General features: G+C 35.8%; 1 protein-coding gene across 4 annotated transcripts in view; it reads left to right on the forward strand.

Annotated features, from left to right (window-relative positions):
* The window catches only part of Stag1 (stromal antigen 1), a 344,086-nt gene that overhangs the window by 252,863 nt on the left and 69,212 nt on the right, over positions 1 to 22,011 (forward strand). For all 4 annotated transcript variants that reach the window (XM_028788047.1, XM_028788048.1, XM_028788049.1 and 1 more), the window contains 6 exons: positions 9,893 to 10,010; positions 16,287 to 16,390; positions 19,727 to 19,819; positions 19,908 to 19,997; positions 20,118 to 20,321; positions 21,317 to 21,387. In XM_028788047.1, coding sequence (XP_028643880.1) covers positions 9,893 to 10,010; positions 16,287 to 16,390; positions 19,727 to 19,819; positions 19,908 to 19,997; positions 20,118 to 20,321; positions 21,317 to 21,387 — 680 coding nt within the window. The remainder of the gene's footprint in view (positions 1 to 9,892; positions 10,011 to 16,286; positions 16,391 to 19,726; positions 19,820 to 19,907; positions 19,998 to 20,117; positions 20,322 to 21,316; positions 21,388 to 22,011) is intronic.

Below are 22,011 nucleotides of genomic sequence, written 5' to 3' on the forward strand. Positions count from 1 at the left end.
TGGGCTAATATCCAATAATCAGTGAGTGAATACCATGTGTGTTCTTTAGCATTTCTATTCTTAAAAATAAGAATTGGGCTATAGCAAGAAAAGATCAGACTAAAACCCAACTGGGTAATAACCAAACCTGTACTCAGTGTCGTGCAACTACATAGCATCACCTAGGCTTCAGCAGCCTTGAGTAGACCATACCTCTATTTTTTGCTTCCTACAACACATGTGACCTCTCTTTGGCTAGCACTACTTTTGCCTGCAGTTTTTCTTATACAGTTTGCATGATCTTGGCATCTCCCAACATTTCACCATCTCTGTTACCATTTGAACTTCATCACAGCTTCATAAGATGCCTCCTTGGAGAGAATCTTACCCTTCCACATTTTGTGTAGCCTCAGAGGCTTTAAGAATCTTTAATATAAGCTACCTTGACCTTACAATTCTTACATTTTTTAAATATCTGCTATGACAGCACCATGGGGATAACGATCCCAAGTTTTGACAACTGAAGATGTCATCTGCTCCCCTTCCACCATTGCTATAGTGTGCCTTAGCAGCCAAACATATGAACACTTCACTAGGCAGTTCTTTTCAGGCACAGAACCCTTTCACATGCATTCTCCTTCAAATAAATTTGCGATTTTACAAGGTAGCCTTTTAGTGGGTTAGATGCTGCATTCAGAATACCTTTCCTGTTATCTCAATATGCGAATCTCTTTGTTAACGTATTTTTTCCACACCAGCCTTGTCTTCAGCTTTAAGCTTGGTGATCTGCCATTTCTCCCCAAAACTATACTTTTTGTTTCTTTCTTCTCCTTAGATCTGGCAGTAGGTATTGAACAGTGAAATACAGTAGCCTAATACTACGCTGTCTGGAAGTTTTTACTGCTAAACAAACTAGGCTGTTGTCATTGAATTCAGTCATACTTAAGTTCTTGGGACATGAGCAGAAAGCAGCCATGTTTATTGGACATTGTACTATGAATGATTTTTATTCCGATTCCTACTAGAATTTTACTTCCCCTATCGCCGTTAGCACAATCTTTCTTACTGACTTTTCTGTCAGTACTTGGTATTCCACACTTTAGCCAGAATGGTTCATGAAGCTCTGCTTAGCGCATTCTGAGGCTTTTCTAGTCTAGCTCCAAACTCTTCTACAGTTCTCTCAGAGATCACTTCCAAAGGCCTATGAACTATACACTCAGGTTTACTATAGCAGCAGCCATACCCTTTGATACAAATTCTGTATTGGTTATTTTTCTTGTTGCTATAACAGCCTACCTGACAAAACAGCTTAAGGAAGGAAAGGCTTGGTTTGGTTTACAGTTTGTGAAAATATAGTTCATCCTGGATGGGAAAACATGGCAGTAGAAACATGAAATAGCTGGTTGTACTGCATTTGCAGTTAGGGAACAAAGAGATATGAATGTTATTGTTCAACTTGGTGTTTCCCATCTCAGACTGGGTCTTTCCTACAGTTAGGCCTCTCTAGAAGTATTCTGAAAAAGAATACCCAGGCACATGTCTGCTAGGTATCCAAATCCATTCAAATTGTCAATAAGGAGTACCACAACACTGTACAACGCTATCATCTCCTTACAGTCCAAAAGATAAGTAAATGTTCAAATTAGCATCTACAATAAGAATATTGATTACTATAAACAAAATCTATGATAAGAATGGTAACAGTATACCAGAGCTAAATTTTCAAGCACTGAAAAGAAAATTATCTGAAAATATATTGATTCTGCAGCTAGAGAGATGGCTCAGCGAAATCATGTACTGCTCTTCTGAAATAGCCAGGTTCAGTTTCCAGCACCTATATGGCAACTTACAACTTGTAAACTCCAGTTCCAGAGTATCAAAATCTTATATTGGCCTCTCAGGACACCAGGTATACATGTGGTATTTATAAATTCAAGTAGGGAAAACACTAGAAAATGTTTTTTAAAATAACTGTTTTTTATTTTTTTTTTTTATGAAGGAATCTTTTTTTTTTTTATTAATTTATTTATTTTATTTATAAGTATTCTGTAGGTATCTTCAGACACACCAGAAGAGGGCATCCAATCTCATTACTGATGGTTGTGAGCCACCATGTGGTTGCTGGGATTTGAACTCAGGACCTCTGGAAGAGCAGTCAGTGCTCTTAACCACTGAGCCATCTCTCCAGCCCATAACTGTTTTTTAAAAGAAAACTGATGCTATTAGAATTATACTAGTTAAAAGAATTGAAATACGTCATCAAATCCTCCATCAAAAACTTCGGGCCAAATTAGTCAAGATGAAAGAGACATTACCAGTTTCCAGACTGATGAAGACTGTAAAAGCAATAAAATATAGCAAATAACTTATATCCTCATGATCAGAACTAAAACATTCCTTTTTATTAACTGAGACTTTTCTCAAAGAATCCTGAGCCATTCACTAATCAAGAGCAGAGACTAGTTAATACATAACATGAGTAGTAATTAAATGGCTGCCACTGAACTGAGCCTGTTGATTTTCAAACTGCTTGTCCAGGGGATTTAGAATTTATATAGTATGTCTTAGAAATAAAATGAATGCTCAGGCAAGTTATGATAACCAGAAGGACAGAGAATTATATACCTTCTAGTGTGTATCACTGACAGAAATCCTGTCTGATTACAGATTTTCCTCTTTCGATTTTCCCTGTCAGCCAGGGTCTTGAAATAAATTTGCTGACACAAATTAACAAACAAGAGTATATAAAACTTTAAAAAGAAACAAAGACAATATATTAATTTAAAAACTTAATTCATATTCCTAAGTTATAAGAGGAAACTTTTATAAAACAGAAAGTTTAAACTGGAATTCTATCATTTAAGAAGCAGTGATTCAAATATGAGAGAGAGAAGAAGACAAGAAGTACAAATTTATAATTTTATTGTACTATGTAACAAGAACTCTATAGAGAGAATGGAACAGTGGGAGTTTAAAGGATAAGTTGTCTATGAACTATATATTGCAAATCGTTGAGAACATTTTCTAACAAAATGGAAGTTGAATACAGTTAAAGAAAATCAAATGTAGGAAACTTTGGTAACTAAGTATAAAGTTTTTTGGATAAGTACAACTGATAAATAATCAATTTTTAAATCTTAAAACTGTAGAAGCATAATGTTCTAATTAAATAAAGAAGTAAAATGTACAGCAAGCCTGATAATAGAAAAGTATATGGAAAATTAAAATTGAATGAAAAGTACAACATTTAGACCTAGAGAAAGAATTGTAAAAGGAAGGAACCTATTATGGTATCACCCAGGCTAGGCTCTCTGGTTATCATTGCTTCCCTGTGCTTGCCTCTGGTGCATGTTCTATCCCAAATCATGACTAATTTCTAGTACTTCACAACCAGTTAGAAAGGGAGACATTTTTAAATTAAAAGCCGTACTCACTCGAGTATAGTGGCACCTGCCTTTAATCTCAGCACTGAGGATGCAGAGGCAGGCAAATCTCTGGAATTAAGGGCAGTCTGGTCTACATAGTGAGTTCTAAAACACCCAGATATTTATAATGAGACCCTGTCTTAAGCCACCACCATCCTCTCAAAAATAGCCAAACTCAGAAACAGAAGATATGAAGAAAGTGGTTGCCACTGACTGACAGGAAGATGTTAGCTTTCTCTTTCCATATATATGGTATGCAGACTGACAACCTGGAACGGATGCCTTTATTTACTGAGTTATGTCAAGAGTCACGTAAGCATAGCTGTGAACATATTTGTGAATATCCAAGTCCTGTGGTTTGAGTCTTGGCATCCAGGTGGACGAGATAAGAGATATAAGTGCTTGAAGGACAAAGATCCCTATGTTCAGAAAATGGTAACAGTCTGTAGGCAAAATTCTATGATCTCGATCTGCAGTTGGTAGATTAGGGACTTCTGTATTCGCTCTGGGATCTTATAGCAAATTCAGATTCAATGATGAGACTAATAATAATGTAGCAACATTGTTTGAGATCAGTATGTCTTACCGAACAGCAATTTCTTCACTCTGAAACAACAGGAAATCTACATGCTTCTCACATCCCTGAATGAGTGCACTCAATGGAACCATGTTTTGTTTTGTTTTGTTTCCGTCCTTGACAGTCCATCAAATTATGCCCTAAAGATGACCTCGAAGCTCATCATCTGTTAGGAAGTAACTTCTTGATAACTATGCCAACTCAGCAGTAAAAGTCCTTAAATTTCTAGAATTGTCACCCAAAGACTCCAACTACTAAATATGCTAAATATGCTATTGAAGAAGTTATCCCTTTTGCTTGTTACTGTATTGTCTGGAGAACCAGAATATTGACCTGAGGAATAATCCAATTTTCCAGAAATGGCCTAAAATCTTGGAGCAAAAAGAGTATTTTTGTGACGTACAAGGATTTTATCTGTGTTAAAATAAAATAGAGAAGTTGAACATCATGATTCTTCTTCCATCTCAAGTGAATATTGCTCAGGTTCTGGCAGAACTAAAGGTATATATACCACTGAGATGGATGTTGATTGTGTTTCCAGAGCTGTGCAGGCCATTAGATAATATGACATTAAAATGAAACAATTAACAGAGTATCTATGTAAGCACTTTGCTTAATCTAATCCAGACCACAATAAACTAAGTTGTTCAAGAGGCAGTTATTGTCATCAGGAACATATTCTGCAAGTACCCCAAGTATAAGAGTATCGTTGCCATTCTCTGCAAAAATTGAAACCCTGGATGAGCCAAATTATTAAGCAGCTGTAAACTGTTGGAGATTATGATGAAAGAATCTCTGATGCAGTTGAGTTACTAGAGTGCTTTCTGGAGGGTTTACTTCAAAGTACCAAGGTACAGCTGATTCTGCTTATCACTTTAGTGAATCTGTTTCTCAAGATACATGAGAGTTTAGGAACTGATCCAATAGGTCTTGAGGTTGGCCCCACAGTATTCTGATAATCCTGATCTTGAAAATCAGGGTTTTATTTATTGTCACATTTTTTTTCAACTGATCTTGTTGACAGCAATGAGAAGTAGTAGTAGCAACAAAGAAGTAGTCTTCTGTAAGAAACTATTGATCTCAGAAGTAGACAACCTCTTTAGGCCAATACTACTGGATGACCTAATCTGCCAGTTAGATTCCTTAGCTTCTGTGATCTATAAACCTCTAAATGCTTTTGCAGAACGAAGTCATGACATCCATTGCAAACATGCTCATTCATCATCATAACACTGATGCAGGTGGCATTGCCACTGCAACCAGCTAGAACAGCCTTAGGTCATCCCTTCTCAAGATGATGATCTGTGAGGTCTTTTAAGTCGTAACCTGGGTTCACCAGTAAAGGTATCACAGGTGTCCTGTTTGCAGACAGGAGCTCTGGATCTTTTTCAGAAAGAGGACTGGATAATGTGATAGGATAATCCTTCATCCTATCACTAGTGGCTGCAAACTTTGCTCTTTTCCTACTGTGATCCACCATGGTTAAATGGCAGGTTTAAACATGTCACAGGTATAGAAAGGATACCTAGTATATATGTGGCTCCTAAGGCAGTCTGGTTATCTACGTTAAAGGCTAAGCTTGGAAATTTAGGGAACATTAACACACCACTACAGGTACACCTATATGGAAATGAATTTCTCTGCTAAAGCTCTGCGTCATGTGACAGTACAATTTAACAAGAACAGCTTTGATATATCCCTAAGCACATCTTTAACCATTATACTTCTCTGTTACCAAATCAGAACATTTATGTCTCTCCGCCTCTCAGTACTTTGGACCCTGTCATAAAGATAGAACCTCTGAATAACTTGCAGGTGCCTGTTTAAGGCAATATTGATGTCTTCTACTTCAACTGCCTCGTCCCACTCAGTGTGCTTTTTATAAATACTATAATACAGAAAGTGGCAAAATGGAACATCAGTTGTTCTTTACAACATGGAAGGGTAGTCCCAATGAAAATGAACTCCAGTTAAGATCATGGAATTTTACTTAAATGCCTACATGGTTTCTAGCAAGTTATAAAGTGTTTACACTACTGGTAAAAAGAACAAAAAAGGGCATTTGGACTTTAGCTGACCTGTATATTCAGCCTCGGTTATACACCATTGCTGAAATATGGACCTGTTAAAGTCTCTTAGTTCATCTGTCAGCTCTATTATAGCATTTTGAAAGACAATAAATTGGTTGAGCCACGTTGTAATCAGTGTAAACCAAGAGCTCTTAACTTCTTAACTGGAAAAAATTATATTGCTGTGTAGAACCTGAACTCAAATACTGCAACACTCAGCACACAGGAAGTGACCAGGCTTCACCCTGTACTGAAATTACTGTTTGCCCTATTGGATAGGTTAGCTTCCTGTGAACATTTGTAACCACTATTTGTGTCACTATGGGCCTCTGTCTCTCTGTCTTCACATATGGCCTTCTTTATACTGTGCCAAGAGCTAGCTAGCATTTTCCACACCCTCCTTTGAATATAATTTAATATTTTCTAGTTGAAATCTCATTTCAAATACAGAAAAAGGCAACAAATATTAAACCAAGAAAAACTGTTACTTCGGGTGGGGGGAGATAAAACATTCAATAAAGTACTATAAGTAGAATAGGAAAAACAAATACTAGGAATATCTCTTTGGAATATCACATTGGTTATCCCAGAAAATGTAAATGAAACATGATGCATTAAAAGAAAAAGCATTTGCCTTTGAAGTTGCAGTAAAGAAAATTCAAAACAGCTGTATGCTAGCTACTTAAAAGCATATTTTAGTCAAAATAGCACAGAAAGTTTACAAATAATGGGATAGATAATAAATGCTTTTAAAAAGCAAGAAAGTTATAATCATAAAAGATAAATCAGAATAAAGACCAACAATGTTAAAGGAGTCAAAAAGACATAGCTTCTATTTTTAAAAATTATAATCTGTTGAATATAGCTCCTCCCTACAGCCAAATATGTGTATTTAGTCAAGCATAAGAATATATTTAATCATAAAAACATATTTAATAATCCTGTTTTTATAGTGGTAATATGCATACCACTATACATTTTGAAGTGCATAGTTTTGCATCATTAAGTGCATATCACATTGCTATACTGTTGTCACTGCTAACAGTTTTAAAACATCCAAAACTTTTAAAATCCTCTCTTAACTAACATTACCCACTCAACAGACTTTTTTTAAGCATAGGTTTAATGGCAATAGTCTGATTGCTTTTGAGGTAACCCAATCACAAAAGAACACATGTGGTATGCACACCCTGATAATTGGATATTAGCCCAAAAGCTCACAATATCCAAGATATAACTCACAGACCACATGAAGCTCATGAAGAAGGAAGACCAAGTATGGATGCTTTGGCCCTACTTAGAAGGGGTAACAAAATACTCATGGGAGTATTTTGGAGACAAAATGAAGACAAATATGGAGACATATTTGGAGACAAAGAGTGGGACAGAAACTGAAGGAGGGGCCATCCAGACATAAATATGGAGACAAAGAGTGGGACAGAAGCTGAAGGAGGGGCCATCCAGAGACTGCTCCACCTGGGTATCAGTCCCTTGTGCAGTCACCAAAGGTAGACATTGATGTGGATGCCAGGAAGTACATACTGACAGGAGCCTGATATAGCTGTCTCCTTAGAGGTCTGCCAGAGAAATATACAGAGGCAGATGCTTACAGCTAACCATGGAACTGATCATGGGGTTCCCAATGACGGAGTGAGAGAAAAGACTTAAGGAGCTGAAAGGTTTTGTGGCCCCATGGAGAGACCAACAGTACCAACCAACCAGAGCTCCCAGGGTCTAAACCACCAGCCTGGGAGCACATAGGGAGGGACCCATGGCTCCAGCTGTAGATGTAGGGGAGGATGATGTAGGGGAGGATGGCATTGTCCAGTATAGGTGGGAGAGGAAGGCCTTGGTCCAGTGAAGACTGGACGCCCCAGTGTGGGGGAGATCCTAGTCAAAGAGGTGGGAGTGGGTGGTTGGGTGGGAGCATATCCTCATAGAAGCAGGAGGAGGGGGGATGGGATAGGGAGTTCCTGGGGTGGAGAGGGAATGGGGAAAGAGGATTGCATCTGAAATGTAAATAAAATATCCAATAAAAAAATTTTAACCAAAACTAACATTACCCACTCAACAGACTTTTTTTAAGCATAGGTTTAATGGCAGTAGTTTGATTGCTTTTGATGTCCTGCATCTATTTTCATTTTTGACACCAAGTTGTAATGCCACTTGTTCTTGTCACTTTAGAAATGATACTAGTGATGATCTAGGAATAGTTTCTCAAGTGGGTGACCGGAAAGTTTAGAGATGTCACATTATAAACCTTTCTCTGCTACCTCACCCCCACCCAGAAAAGATTTTGCTAGTTAGTATTACTTCCTTTGGCTTTGGCACAATTCATTGGGAGATTTGGGGGTTGGGCGGGGGGGTGGTAGAGTGTCCACCTACCCTCACGTGCATGCATTTTTGTGATTTTTCTAAAGTATTTCTGGAGCCAGTGTATGAGATATTAAATGCAGTAAAAAAAAAAAAAAGTAGAAAATTAAGGTAAAGGAAAACAGAATCATCTCCAGATCATCCAATGAAATGAATGAGCGAGAAAAAATTCAGTTCACATGTTAGATAGCAATGCCTAGATAGCAGTACATAATAACCAATAAATCTAGAAAGGTGTTTCATAGTTTTAGAGATACCATTACTGATGAAGATACAGTATAAGCATATTTAACAACAGTTAAGAATTGGAAATGCAGCTTACTAGAAATCTTGCCTTACGTGCACACTGCTCTGGGCTCCGTCCCCATTACTCAAATAATATTTATCCTTTGTATGTGCTTGATTCATTTTTGAAACTTTTCTCACAGTAAATTAAATTAGTTTAGGAACTCAAAATGACTTGTGATCTATATCATAAAATGTAATTACAAATTTTGGCTAGCTGCATATCACTAGCCTCAAAAGTAGAAGACACAAGGATGGGGGAAGTGTCATCATTAGTAGAAGTATCAACAGCACATAGAACAGTGCCAGCATCTTTACCTGAAAAGCTTTTTTAAAATAGTAAAATATTCTTTACGGTTTAATAACTAGATGTGGAAGAGACTTTGGTTTGAAGTGTATATAAGGACTCAATTATGTTTTACTGTAGGAAAAAAAATTACTAAGAAAGTCATGACAAATAAAAAATAAGAGTGAGATGAGAGTAAACACAATGAGAATAGGAAATAGGAAAATGAGAGGAACTAAGATGACAAGTTGTGCCAGGATTTCAAACGGATATCTGGGAGAAATATTATTAATATCCCTTTAAAAAAGAAAAACAGAGAGCAGGCTATATAGTAGTGTACTTGCATTTAATTGTGAGAACAGGAGAATACTTATGCATTCAGGAGGCAGCCACGCCTGTACAGTAGTGAACAAGTGAGTCTTACTAAGGTGGATCTATCCAGTGAGGTCTTATACCCCAAGCCTTATGACCTCCACAGGTATGCCATTTCACATGTACCCCAGACATACCCAGAAATAGATCTAAGAAGAAACTGTCAAGAAAAATGAAATTAACCTAGATTCAGTTTCTTTAAGGAATTCCAATTAGATTTCTATTCTGTTTCTTCATTAGCACGAGTCATTGAAATATAGGAGATCCATAATCTTACTACTGATACAATTCAGAAAGTCAACTAATTCTGCATACTGTGTCCATATCATGGCACGTGGATATGTTTATTTGTGTTTGTATATATGTATATACACATACATAGATTCTTTTTATTCTTGCTTTGAATGGTTCTTAGAACTGTTGAGACCAACCCACTTTTATTGTGAAGAAAATGATTTAATTCACAATATTATTAGTAGTTCTTTTATTAAATGTTCTTTGGTCACATTCAATTTGTTAATTTTAGTTACATGAACATGCAGCCTACTTGGTGGACAGCTTGTGGGAGAGCTCTCAAGAACTCTTGAAAGACTGGGAATGTATGACAGAGTTACTATTAGAAGAACCTGTCCAAGGAGAAGAAGGTATAGTATTTTAACAAGTTTATTTTCATTTTGTTATGTTTCCATTGCTAAATGTAACATCTTCTATGTAAATATGGTGTGTTTTTCTTTAATGGCACAATTTAATTCATACAATATGTAAGAATTTCTCAAGTTTAAACATCTTTCTATATTAACTATGATGCACAAGGTGTTTCCAAAGTCATGTGTTATATAATATTCAAGAAATTCTGATTGCTAAATTGAGACACAAAGTATGCTTAATATAATTCTTTTTAATTTTTTTTATTTATTTGTATTCCAAATCCACCCCCAGAGTTCTTCACCCCCATACCCCCTCCCTTTGCCTCTGAGAGGATACTCCTCCACCTACCCTTACCTCACCGCCCTCCCCCTCAGCATCTCTTTCCTGGGGCATCAGCTATCTACAGGATTAGGCTTATCTTCTCCCCTTGAAGCCAAGCAAGGCAGTGCTCTGCTACATATGTGCCAGGGACCAGCCCATGTATGCTCTTTGGTTGGTAGCTTAGTCTCTGAGAGCTCCCAGGGGTTTGTTGATAGTGTTGCAATTCCTATAGGATTGCTAGCCCCTTCAATTCCTTCAATCCTTTTCCTAGTTCTTCCATAGGAATCCCCAACCTCAGTCCAATGATTGGCTGTAAGTAAGTATCTACATCTGTCTCGGTCAACTCCTGGTTGATCCTCTCAGAGGACAGCCATGGTAGCTCCTGTTTGCAAGTTAAACATGACATCAGTCATAGTGTCAGGTTCGGCTGGTCACTGAACAGGCTTTCCTTCCGTCTCTGTTTCACTTTTGTCCCTGCATTTCCTTTAGACAGAAAAAAATTCTGGGTCAAAAATTTTGAAGATGAGTAGGTGGCCCCATTTCTACACTGTGAGCCCAGTCTACCTACTAGAAGTGGTGTCTTCTGGTTCCAACTCTTCACTGTTAGGCATTTTGGCTAAGGTCATCACCATTGAGTCCTGGGAGCCTCTCACGTCCCAGGTCTCTGAGATTTCCCAGAGGTTCCTTTCACTCCTCACCTCAGTAGCTGCATATTTCCATTCATTCTCCTTGCCCCTCTGGGCTTCTCGCCTGTCTTCCCCATACTTGGCCCTGCTCCCTATTAGAGTATGATGGTATTTGAGTAGGGAAGTCTTGGGAGATGATACATAAAAATGCAACATTGTATTTATATAATAACTCAATTTGTTCATATATTTTTGCCTGTGTCCTGTAACATAGAAGCTCTTACATGGGAATGACATCCAAGTCAACTTTTTTCCCTAAATGTTTTGTCATGTTTTTCAAATAATAAAATGCTAACAATATTTGTAGAAATAAGTTCAAAATAAGTTTAAAGGGCAACTTAATTTGAACTTACCCTTAAAAGAAATAAAGTTACTTTTTAAATAGAAATGCGTTACAATTTCAGTAAGAAAACTCAAAGTTAAAAGCTTAAAGTTTAGACTTTGGAGATATACATTGTAAAAGACTAGCAGTAGTTTTAAGGATGTCTTATAGTATTTTTTTAAGTGCTACTATATGTATGGGTGTGGGTGCTTGTGTGTATGTGTTCTCTGGTAAATTTCAAATTAGGTGAGTTTGTAGTATGACCTTAAGGTATGTATAGTTAGCACATTTGCTGCCATATAGCAAAAACCCAGTGACTACTTACTCCACTTCTCTGAGTCTCACCTTATTCAACTGAAATATGAAGATCTTTGTTAAATCTTCTTTGGTCATTTCTAATGCTAAAATTCTGTGACTTGGTTGACAGGTGAAGAAAATGAAGTAAACGTATTCTTCAGGAGCCATATATTATGGTTAACACCTTTAATCCTTTAATCGTAGAACTCATAAGGCAGAGGCAGACAGATCTATATGAATTCCAGGCTGGTCTAAATAGTGAGTTTCACACCAGCCATATTTATATAGTGTTCAATCTCCAGATCACGCAACATGGCTGTGGCAGCAGAAAAGTGACTCCTGAGCATGGTTCTTTGACTACACAAATGCACTCAACACTTGTATACACACAGAAAAGAGACAGAAAGAAATACACAGACAGACACACATGCACTGCAGTAGGTTAACAAATTGTTTTACAGTTTAATTTTTTTGTTGTTGTTTTGTTTTTCAAGACAGGGTTTCTCTGTATAGCTCTGGCTGTCCTCAAACTCTGTAGACCAGGCTGGCCTCAAACTCAGAAATCTGCCTGTGTCTGCTTCCCAAGTGCTGGGATTAAAGGCGTGTGCCACCACTGCCCAGCTATCAGTTTAATAACAAGGAAAATTATTGGCTGATTTTTCATGTGCCAAATATTAGCCCTAAGTGCTAAGGGTGCCATAAACTAGATCTGCTCTTTTCCCATATGCATCTTTCATTCTTATGAGGAAGACAGACCAAAATTAAGTAATAGTTGAAATACTTTCAAGTCTTAGTATCTTTGAAATATAATAATGAGGTATTTGTGGGAAATGAGCTAAAACTTAGGCCAGGCCCCTATCATCTGCACTATCCTAGACATTTTCTTCTAAGATCCCACAGAACATCCCACTGAGCTCTGAGCATTCTATGGATTTTCTAGCCCAAAGTACTTCCACGGTCCTTCCAAAATCACTCTCAGATCTATCACAGCAATACACTACTACCAGGTACCAGTTCCATTCTAAGCTGTCTATTGCTGTGATAAAACATGATGACCAAGGTAGCTTGGGGAATGAAGGGTTTATTTCACCTTGTAGCTTCTAAGTCTATCATTGAGGGAAACCAGGGCAAGAACCTGGAGGCATGAACAGGAATAGATATATGGAGGAACACTTTTTACTGCCTTGCTTTCTAGGGCATTCTCAGCTTGCTTTCGTACACTATCCATGACCCCTTGTTCGGGAGTAGTACCACCTATGATTTTATGGATTCTCATATATCAATCACTAGTGAAGAAAATGTCCTACAGATTTGCCTGGATGCATTTTCTTAATGGGAAGTCCTCTTCCCAAATGATTCTAGCTTGTGTCACATTACATAAAACAGTAACAAATGTCCCATATGAGGACAATGCCTTTGGAGGCCAGAAGAGGGTGTTAGATCCCTGGGAACTTGAGTTACAGAGGGCTGTGATTGTCCATGCGCTTGCTGTGAGTGATCACGTCCTCTCTTAGAATATCAAAGTGTGTTGAACACTGAGCCACTTCTACAACCCTCATTTTTTCTTCTTAAAACAATTTTTAGGGCCTGGAGAAATGGTTCAATGGTTAAGAGTACTGACTGCTCGCTCAGAGGGCCTGAGTTCAATTTGCAGCACCCACATGGCCCCTCACACCGGCCTGTAACTCCAGTTCTAGGGGATCTGACACTTTTATACAGACATAAATACACACAAAACACCAATGCACATAAAATAAAAATAAATACTGAATGTTTTTTGTTTTCTGGGATTTTTTTTAGTTTTTTTTGAGACAGGGTTTCTCTTTATAGCCCGGGCTGTCCTGGAACTCACTCTGTAGACCAGGCTGGCCTCGAACTCAGAAATCTGCCTGCCTCTGCCTCCCAAGTGCTGGGATTAAAGGCATGCACCACCACTGCCCAGCTAATTTTAAAAATATACTTACATTATAGCATAATTCCTTCATTGTTGATTGAATGTGAAAAATTATGAAGATCCAGATTATAAAGCAAAAACCTTTTATATTATTAGGTGCTAGATGAACTATGTATATACAGATTAAAATTTGAAATTATTCATGTTTTCCTGAGACAGGCAGTAGTAGTTTCTGTATCTTTTTATGATGATGCAAATGTTGATATTTTTAAAAAAATGATTGCATTAAGATGTACTTATAGTCAGGTGGTAGTGACACACATCTTTAATCTCAGCACCTGGGAGGCAGAGGCAAATGGATCTATGAGCTCAAAGCCAGCCTGGTCTACAGAGTGAGTTCCAGGTCAGCCAGGGCTATATGGAGAAAAAAACAAGATGTACCTCTATATTCATGTACTAGAATATTTGGGACACAGAAAGAATAGGTGGCTATTTTATGTTGCTGTTTATCTGATAAATAGTATAAACTTAAACTGCATATTTTCATTTTTATACTTATTTCCCTGAAATAACTACATCTATTCATCTTCATTTTATTTGTATATTATATATGTTAAAGGATGTATTAAAAGGGAGAGGAAAAAAAATAAGTATTCAAGTTGAACTTAAAATTTATGCTTATAAACAGAAATGAATTCAAAAGAAAAGTGTGGAGGGACATGTTTCATTAAGTGACATAAAACTAGTTATCAAAATGGAAGAGCTATATGTTCTAGCTAGAAGTTATATAAGTTTTCCTCAGTGTAGTTATTCAGTCTTCTTGAAATATTATTCATTGTTTCAGTGAATTTGGAATTTAAATTCTAAAACTTAAATTTGGAGCAGGAAGTAAACATTTTTTTCCTAAATTTTATAAAAAATTGTAATCATGTGTTTAGGAGGCAGTGTAATCCTGTGGTGGTAAGTACTGACCTGAAAATGTAATTGCTTGTTTATTTGATGCTATATCCTATTGGTGGCCAAAATAAATGTCAAACAGATTAAATACAAAAGTGAACATGTCAAGGGCCAAGGGCGGGTGATTAAAAGAAGAGCAAGAAAGGAGTAAGATAAAAAGAAAACATTTCTCTAATCTCTAGAAGAGAGATATCTTTGAAGAGCTATATAAGAAACTCAGAAGCCAAACCCAAAAGGAGACAGAAGTAACTATATGGATCTTAGCAGAATCTTTCTGACTTAGACTCCTAACAGTTAGATAACAGAAGACTAAATGAAGAAAAGTACTTACTTCATTTAGAAAACAAACAGCCTTGGGACTGGAGAGATGGCTTAGTGGTTAAGAGAGCTTGCTGCTCTTCCCAAGGAGCTGAGATCAGTTCCCAACACTCACATCAGGCAGCTTAAAACTGACTGTAACTCCTACTCCAGGGAATCTTCTAACAAGAGTACAGGCACATGTACTCTTGTGCGCGCACACACAGGCACACACACACACAATTCTAAATTACAATGGGTCAGTCTACTAGTACAAGAGAATTTTCATGAATGGATTAAGATAGAATAATGGATAGAATAAATTAGAATATTAGAATAAATGGATAGAATAAATTACGGTCTGGTGTGGTAGCATGTCACCACAGTGGATCCCAGGTGCTCAGGTGGAAGGATCTCTTGAGACCATAAGTTCAAGACTTCTCTTGGTAACATAATGAGACTGTCATTTGGGAAAGATGGCTCAGCAGTTAAGAACATTGACTGATCTTACATCAGACAATAGTTTGATTCCCAGCACCAATGTTAGGCAACTCACAACTGCCTGTTCCTGTAGCTCCAGGGAATCTGCCACCCTCTTCTGGCCTTTTATGGGCACCTGCATACATACATACATACATATACACATAAATAAAAATAAAATAAATGTTTTTTTAAAGGGGGAAGACATGGAGAAGGAAAGGACAGAAAAATATTCCATTTCACTGATTATTAGATAAGAATAAGCAAAATATTGTTGAAATGCCAATTTATGAACAAAACCAAAGCTGTTTATAATTTCCAGCCCTGCAGTATGTTACTAATCATATGACTTATTAAAAGATAGGTTTTGCTACATTTTCATGGTATCAAACACTTACAAATATTTGATTAGATTTTTAGCACATTGACAAGTTATACTGTATAAATTATTTAATAAATTAAAATACCTATATGTGAGTGGGGAGGTGGTGGTATACAACTTTAATCCCAGCTCTTGGTAGGCAGAGTCAGGCAGATCTCTTGAGTTTGAGGACAGCTTAGTCTTCATAACAAGTTCTAAGACATCCAGGGCTACTCAGAGAAACCTTGTCTCAAAGAATATATATATATCTTTATGTGTATATTGACCAAAAATGTATTAAAATATGTCAACCTTTTAAATATATGATATAATCTTTTTATTTCTTGAAAAACAAAAAGGAACTATAGGATTTGAAATTATGTGGAAGAAAATACAGTAAAATTTTGGTATTACCTTACACAGAAGTAAGAATTAAAAGAAACTAGATGTTAGAAAAGATGAGAGAGCTTACTTTATATGCTTTTTCATATTTGGCTAATGATAGCAGTCACTTATTAAATAGAAGGGGGACATTTCAAAATTAGAGTCTACATTAATTTTCCATAATAAGGAGTATGTGTTTGCAGTTTTTAATAAATCATTGTCTTATTTTTAGGATATGATTATGAAACTACTCATACATTTTGTTCATTTCAGCAATGTCTGACCGCCAAGAGAGTGCACTTATAGAGCTAATGGTCTGTACAATTCGTCAAGCAGCTGAGGCACATCCTCCAGTGGGAAGGGGTACCGGCAAGAGAGTAAGTTTTCAATTAGTAAAAAGTCTATAGCAAACTTACTGATGCCATTAACTCTAGACTATTTTGATAGTTTACTGGTGTTCGTATCCCTAAAAATAGGATTTTTTACAAATAATACATGTATGCCATGGCGTTTCATCTGCTTGACTCAAGTTCTAGAAAAATATATTTTCCTCTTATTCCGCTAGGATCTGTTTCTGCTTCTACAATAGAACTTTACAATATAATTTAAATCATACTGTGCATGGGGCAGTGGGGGCAAGGAGTACTAGAAAGATCACTCAGACATTTAGAGCTTAAAGCACTGGGTACTCTTCCTGAGAACCCAAGTTCAATTCCTAACACCCATATGACTGTTAAAGGCTGTCTATAACTCTAGTCCCCAGGTATCAGATGCCTTCTGGCTTTCTTGAGCACCAGTTGGGCACATGGAGCACTGACATTCTTACAGGCAAAACACTTACACATTTTGATAGAGGATTCTGTATCATTTACTCTGGCTATCCTGGGAACTCACTGTGTAGACTTGGCTGGCTTCAACTCAGAGGTGTGCCTGCCTCTATTTCCCTGTAATCCTTCTTCTAGGACTAAAGGTATACATCATCGTTCCTGGCCAGTGATAATTTTTTTTAAAGCGTGTAAGGGCTCAAGAGGTAAACTGCATCATGAAAAGGCTCTTCTGCTTAGCAGCTGTATGATCTTTGGATAAATAAAATTTGAGTATATATAGTTTCCTTATATATAATAAGTGACTATTGATACCTGTAGCAAACAATAAGTTTTGTATACACCAATGAAGAAACTATTTTCTCTTGATATGAAAAACATTAAGAAAATCTTTTTGCAGTAGTAAGTGTAAAACTAAAAATTGTGTCAAAAATACTCACCTGATGAAGTTGCTGGACATGGAAAAGCATGCTTGTAATCCTGTCCTTCACTCTGGATACTAAAATGGGCCTTTGGGAGCAGCCAGGACAATGTCAGGATACCCTACCTTAAATTTAAAAATAGATAAAAGTTACAGGTGAAAGCAACAAGAGTTCTTCTATAGCATCCTACCCCCAGGTACATACAACCCAGCCATACCTCCTCTTCCTCTCAATCTTTGTTAGCAATTTGTATAACTTTATCAGTGGTACTGACTACTCACACACATATACATAAATAGAAACATGTTTTTAAACAAGAAAACATACAGATAGTGAAATATGTTAAGTGAGTCTTCAGGAATTCAATTAGCCAAATTTAGGATGTAGAAGTGGATTATTTGGGATTAAAAAGAACATGTGAGTCTCTTTTTCTCTCTCTTACCCTTCTTTTTTTTTTTTTTTTTAAAAAATCAAGTCATAATTTTTACTTATTCACACAGGGATTATAAACACAAAAAGGCAGAGCGTGGGGAAGGGGATGACACCGTAGCATGGGTGTTCAGGGAGAGTACAGATATCTTTCAAAACAGGGTATCGGCTGGGTGAAGACTCTAATTGATAACCTGACATTTGTCTGTGTTCTTAGGATGTCACTAAGAAAATAACAATTTGCTAAGGTTAACTGAGATCAAGTCTATCAACATTTTTTTCTTGTTTGCACAGTTGCCCCAGACCTGATAATTTAGTAACAGAAGTCAGTTAAAAATTATTGGAAGAAACTCTTTTGAATACATATTTTTCTATCTTCACAAATTCACACTATTCTTTCCTTTAATGCTGAGCTAGAACTCTGAATAAATATCTTCTTATAAACATCCTGGCTCTTCATAGAGGGGGAAGAAAAAATTACATAGACAGTAAACAAAGAGGCTGCCAAAATTAATGTAAATTTAACCCCATACCCTCAAATTCATGAACAAGGATGATTCTTTATCAGTTAGTGTAATAGTCTCATCATTTGCAAAATGAAACATTCATATGTTTGCTACATATGTGAGTTGTTTTATGCATGTGTGTGAGTGTCCGTGTCTGCTTTTCCATATGTGTATGTATTATATATAGATACATAAATAATATGCCTCATTTTCAACAGCAACCAAATTTTATCACTGTAACCATTTGTTATCATCTTAATTGTTTATTAAACATAAGTTTATCATAAAAAAGAACATGTGACCATGTCAGAAAAATGTAATTATTTGGATTCTTATTTTAACAAATTATAAAATAACAATTTTTGAGGAAAATATGAACTGCATTTGAAATGATACTGAAGTATTATTGCTTAATATTGTTAGAAATTGTAATTTATTGTTTTTAAATCATCTGTTAAAGGCATACTCTTAATTATCAAGTATGAAATCATATATGATTTGTTTTAAAGTTGTATAGAGAAAAATTAATATTGATGTAGCTAGAATGACAGCATGCTGATTAGTAGTCAGCTTTTTAGTGACTTTGATATTTTCAATTATAGTATTGGTCCAACTTTGACAAATAATTTACTTTTAGCAATAATTTCTAACTCTTTCATAGATGTTACCTTTTTTTTAAGCACTTCCTTTCTTTCAGAATAAACTGCCCAGATGAAACAAATAATTACAAAACTTAAAAGTCTTACTATAAGCCTTCATTATTTTACACACTGTGTGGTTCTAAAATTGATTAATGGCATATTTGCTGTTTGGCTTACCACCTCTTTGGGTTGACCACATCTTTACCACTAGGCTTGACCATGATAACCTTAATCCTATCCATATTGACTTTCACATGTGAATGCCAAGTATTTACTGATACTTGGTAAGACATCAGATCTGTTCGACAATCTCACTTTGTTAGGTATGTTCGACTGTTCTTATGACATGGCTGCTGACTTTTCCCAAGGCAAACAATTGAACAATAAGGTAGACATTGCTTTATTTTTAATGCCCTAGTCTTATTCTCTAATTCCAGGGAATGGGGACCATAAGAGAGTTATTTTGAACTCTTGGTTCAACTCTGTTCTTACACAATAACCAACCATTTATTTCTCTAGTGAGCTATGGTTCCTTACTAGTGACTGGTAGGATCAGAATCTCAGCACCTAAATTTTATTGAAGATAATAATAGGTTATTACTTGTAGGCATGTGTAGTAGACAGAGATAAAAAATACGTATTTGTATAAATACAACTGTACATTCATTATTCTCTGACTTAAGTATATCCTAACAATTTTTATTTCTATTTTTAAATCATTGAACTAAGCAGTTTTTATAATTAGGAAGTCAAAATCATCTTAAACAGTTTTTTATATTCCTCTTAAATTTCTTGGTTATGTCATCTCCCAATGTTTCATCCTTTTATATTAACATTTTTAATTTCTAAATTGCCAAATAACACTTTTTTACCATTTCAATTTATTTCTAGGTGCTAACAGCCAAAGAAAGGAAAACTCAAATTGATGATAGAAACAAATTAACTGAACATTTTATCATTACACTTCCTATGTTACTATCAAAGGTATGTGACATTTTTAGTTTTGTGATATGTTCCTGAGTTTGCTTTCATGTACTATTAATGTAATTACTCTTTTTTTTCTTTGCTCTAGTATTCTGCAGATGCAGAGAAGGTAGCAAACTTGCTGCAAATTCCACAGTATTTTGATCTAGAAATCTACAGCACAGGTCGGATGGAAAAGGTAAGACACTCTGAAATTCTACTTTTCATTTCCATCTAATCATAGGTTATTTAACAAATGATGATTTTTAATTTTCATTATTAATATAAATATCACAGTTTTTCTTTTTTTCCTCTTCAGCACCTGGATGCTTTATTAAAACAGATTAAGTTTGTTGTAGAGAAACATGTAGAATCAGATGTCCTAGAAGCCTGCAGTAAAACCTACAGCATCTTATGCAGTGAAGAGTATACAATTCAGAATCGAGTTGATATTGCTAGGAGCCAACTGATTGATGAATTTGTAGATCGATTCAATCATTCTGTAGAAGACCTGTTACAAGAGGTAGGTTATAATATTGATGGTGCATGTAATAATTTTGTCTAATAATTGTTCAGAATAACTGTGTGTGTGAGACAGTCTCATTTTTTAAAAAATCTGAAAGTCATTACCAGTTTCAGAATCAGCAGTACCACTGAAACAGTACATCTTATAAAGATCAACCTTTTGTAGTTTACTTTTTATGTTATACTTTTTCCTCTTTCAAGAACAGTTCATCATTTATTTTTTCATTTTTTTTTATATCTAGGATCCAGTTTACATTTATAAATTACTGATTTATTGTAATGTGCTAGTGAATAGAATATACAAATTAAGTTGATAAGCTTGCTCAAGAAAGCAACACTCTTGGCAAACTGGTAATAATTTTTCTCATTTTTTGGGATGGTTTTCTATATTATGTTCTTACTTTCTTATCTATAAGGCAATCCGAAATTCCTGTAGTTCATGCTTTATTGCTCCTTAGACATCTATATAGCCGATTTTTTAAAGGACTTTTGTGATTTTTTTTTTCAAACATGAACTAGCATTATTTTCTTCCCCTTTCTAAGTAGGACTGAGGCATCCACACTTTGGTCACCATACTTTTTGTAAAGCTATAGAAGCAACTGGTCATCAGTAAAATCTTAAATAATTTTTAAACCTTTTTTAGGATAAGACTAGCTCAAGTAGTAACTGATGTGTGTGCTCCTGAGAAATGCCCAGTATTCAGTTTTTAGTACTGAAAGACAAGACTGCACTAACTAGAGCTTTAAAATACTCTCACATAGAATTATTATTTCAGGGAATTTATAAAAGTGTGTAATGTCACAACTATATATTATTTAAGCCGCAGAAGTTGATTATGCATAAATATGGCAGATAGTAGTTATATTTGTTTTTATTTATCTGTAGTGAACATGATATTTTATGTAATAGATTTTAGGCAGTTGAGCATTAATAGGCTTTAATATAAATTTGAGTTGCTATGAAAATGGAGTCATTTTACTTTGTTATTATAGGGTGAAGAAGCTGATGATGATGACATCTACAATGTTCTCTCCACCTTAAAGCGCTTAACTTCTTTTCACAAGTATGTCACCTTTAATATTAACCTAAACTTAGCAAGTAATATATGGGCCAATGAATAGACTGAATATATTTTACTTCTTACAAAAATGATGTATTTTTATAAAAATATAGCAAATTTTGTTCATTCATAATGTCTCTGAATTTTTCATAGTAATTTTCAGTTGATGTTATTAACAGTCTTGCTAAGTAAAAAATAAGATTTATAGGAAGATTGAGAAAACATTTTGGAGAAGTCATGTTAAGTTATTCCTCTGGACTGCTAGATCATTACTTATTTTACTGTGTAGACATAACAGTTCGGTTTGCTTAAGGAAACAAAAGGTTCTGGTAAAATGTGGTTTCAAGCTATAGTCCACATATCCCTGGAATGAGTGTTATCTTCTCCATGAAGGAAGAGAAAGAGAATTGTGTTATCAAAAGTAACAAGTTACATTTCAAAGGAATTTCTAATGTAGGGTTTCAGTTGAGTGTGGTAGTGACCACCACTATTTCCACTGCCTTTAAGGGAAAAGAGTGGGCTCAGATCAAGAGATGGAGGCCACCTGTGCAACAGAGCTGTGTAGTGAGATCATTCTTTATGGATGGGAGGGAGGGAGGGAGGGAGGGAGGGAGGGAGGGAGGGAGG

The sequence above is a fragment of the Grammomys surdaster genome, unplaced genomic scaffold, assembly GCF_004785775.1.
Source record: "Grammomys surdaster isolate TR1022 unplaced genomic scaffold, NIH_TR_1.0 125698, whole genome shotgun sequence".
Classification (NCBI taxonomy): Eukaryota; Metazoa; Chordata; class Mammalia; order Rodentia; family Muridae; genus Grammomys; species Grammomys surdaster.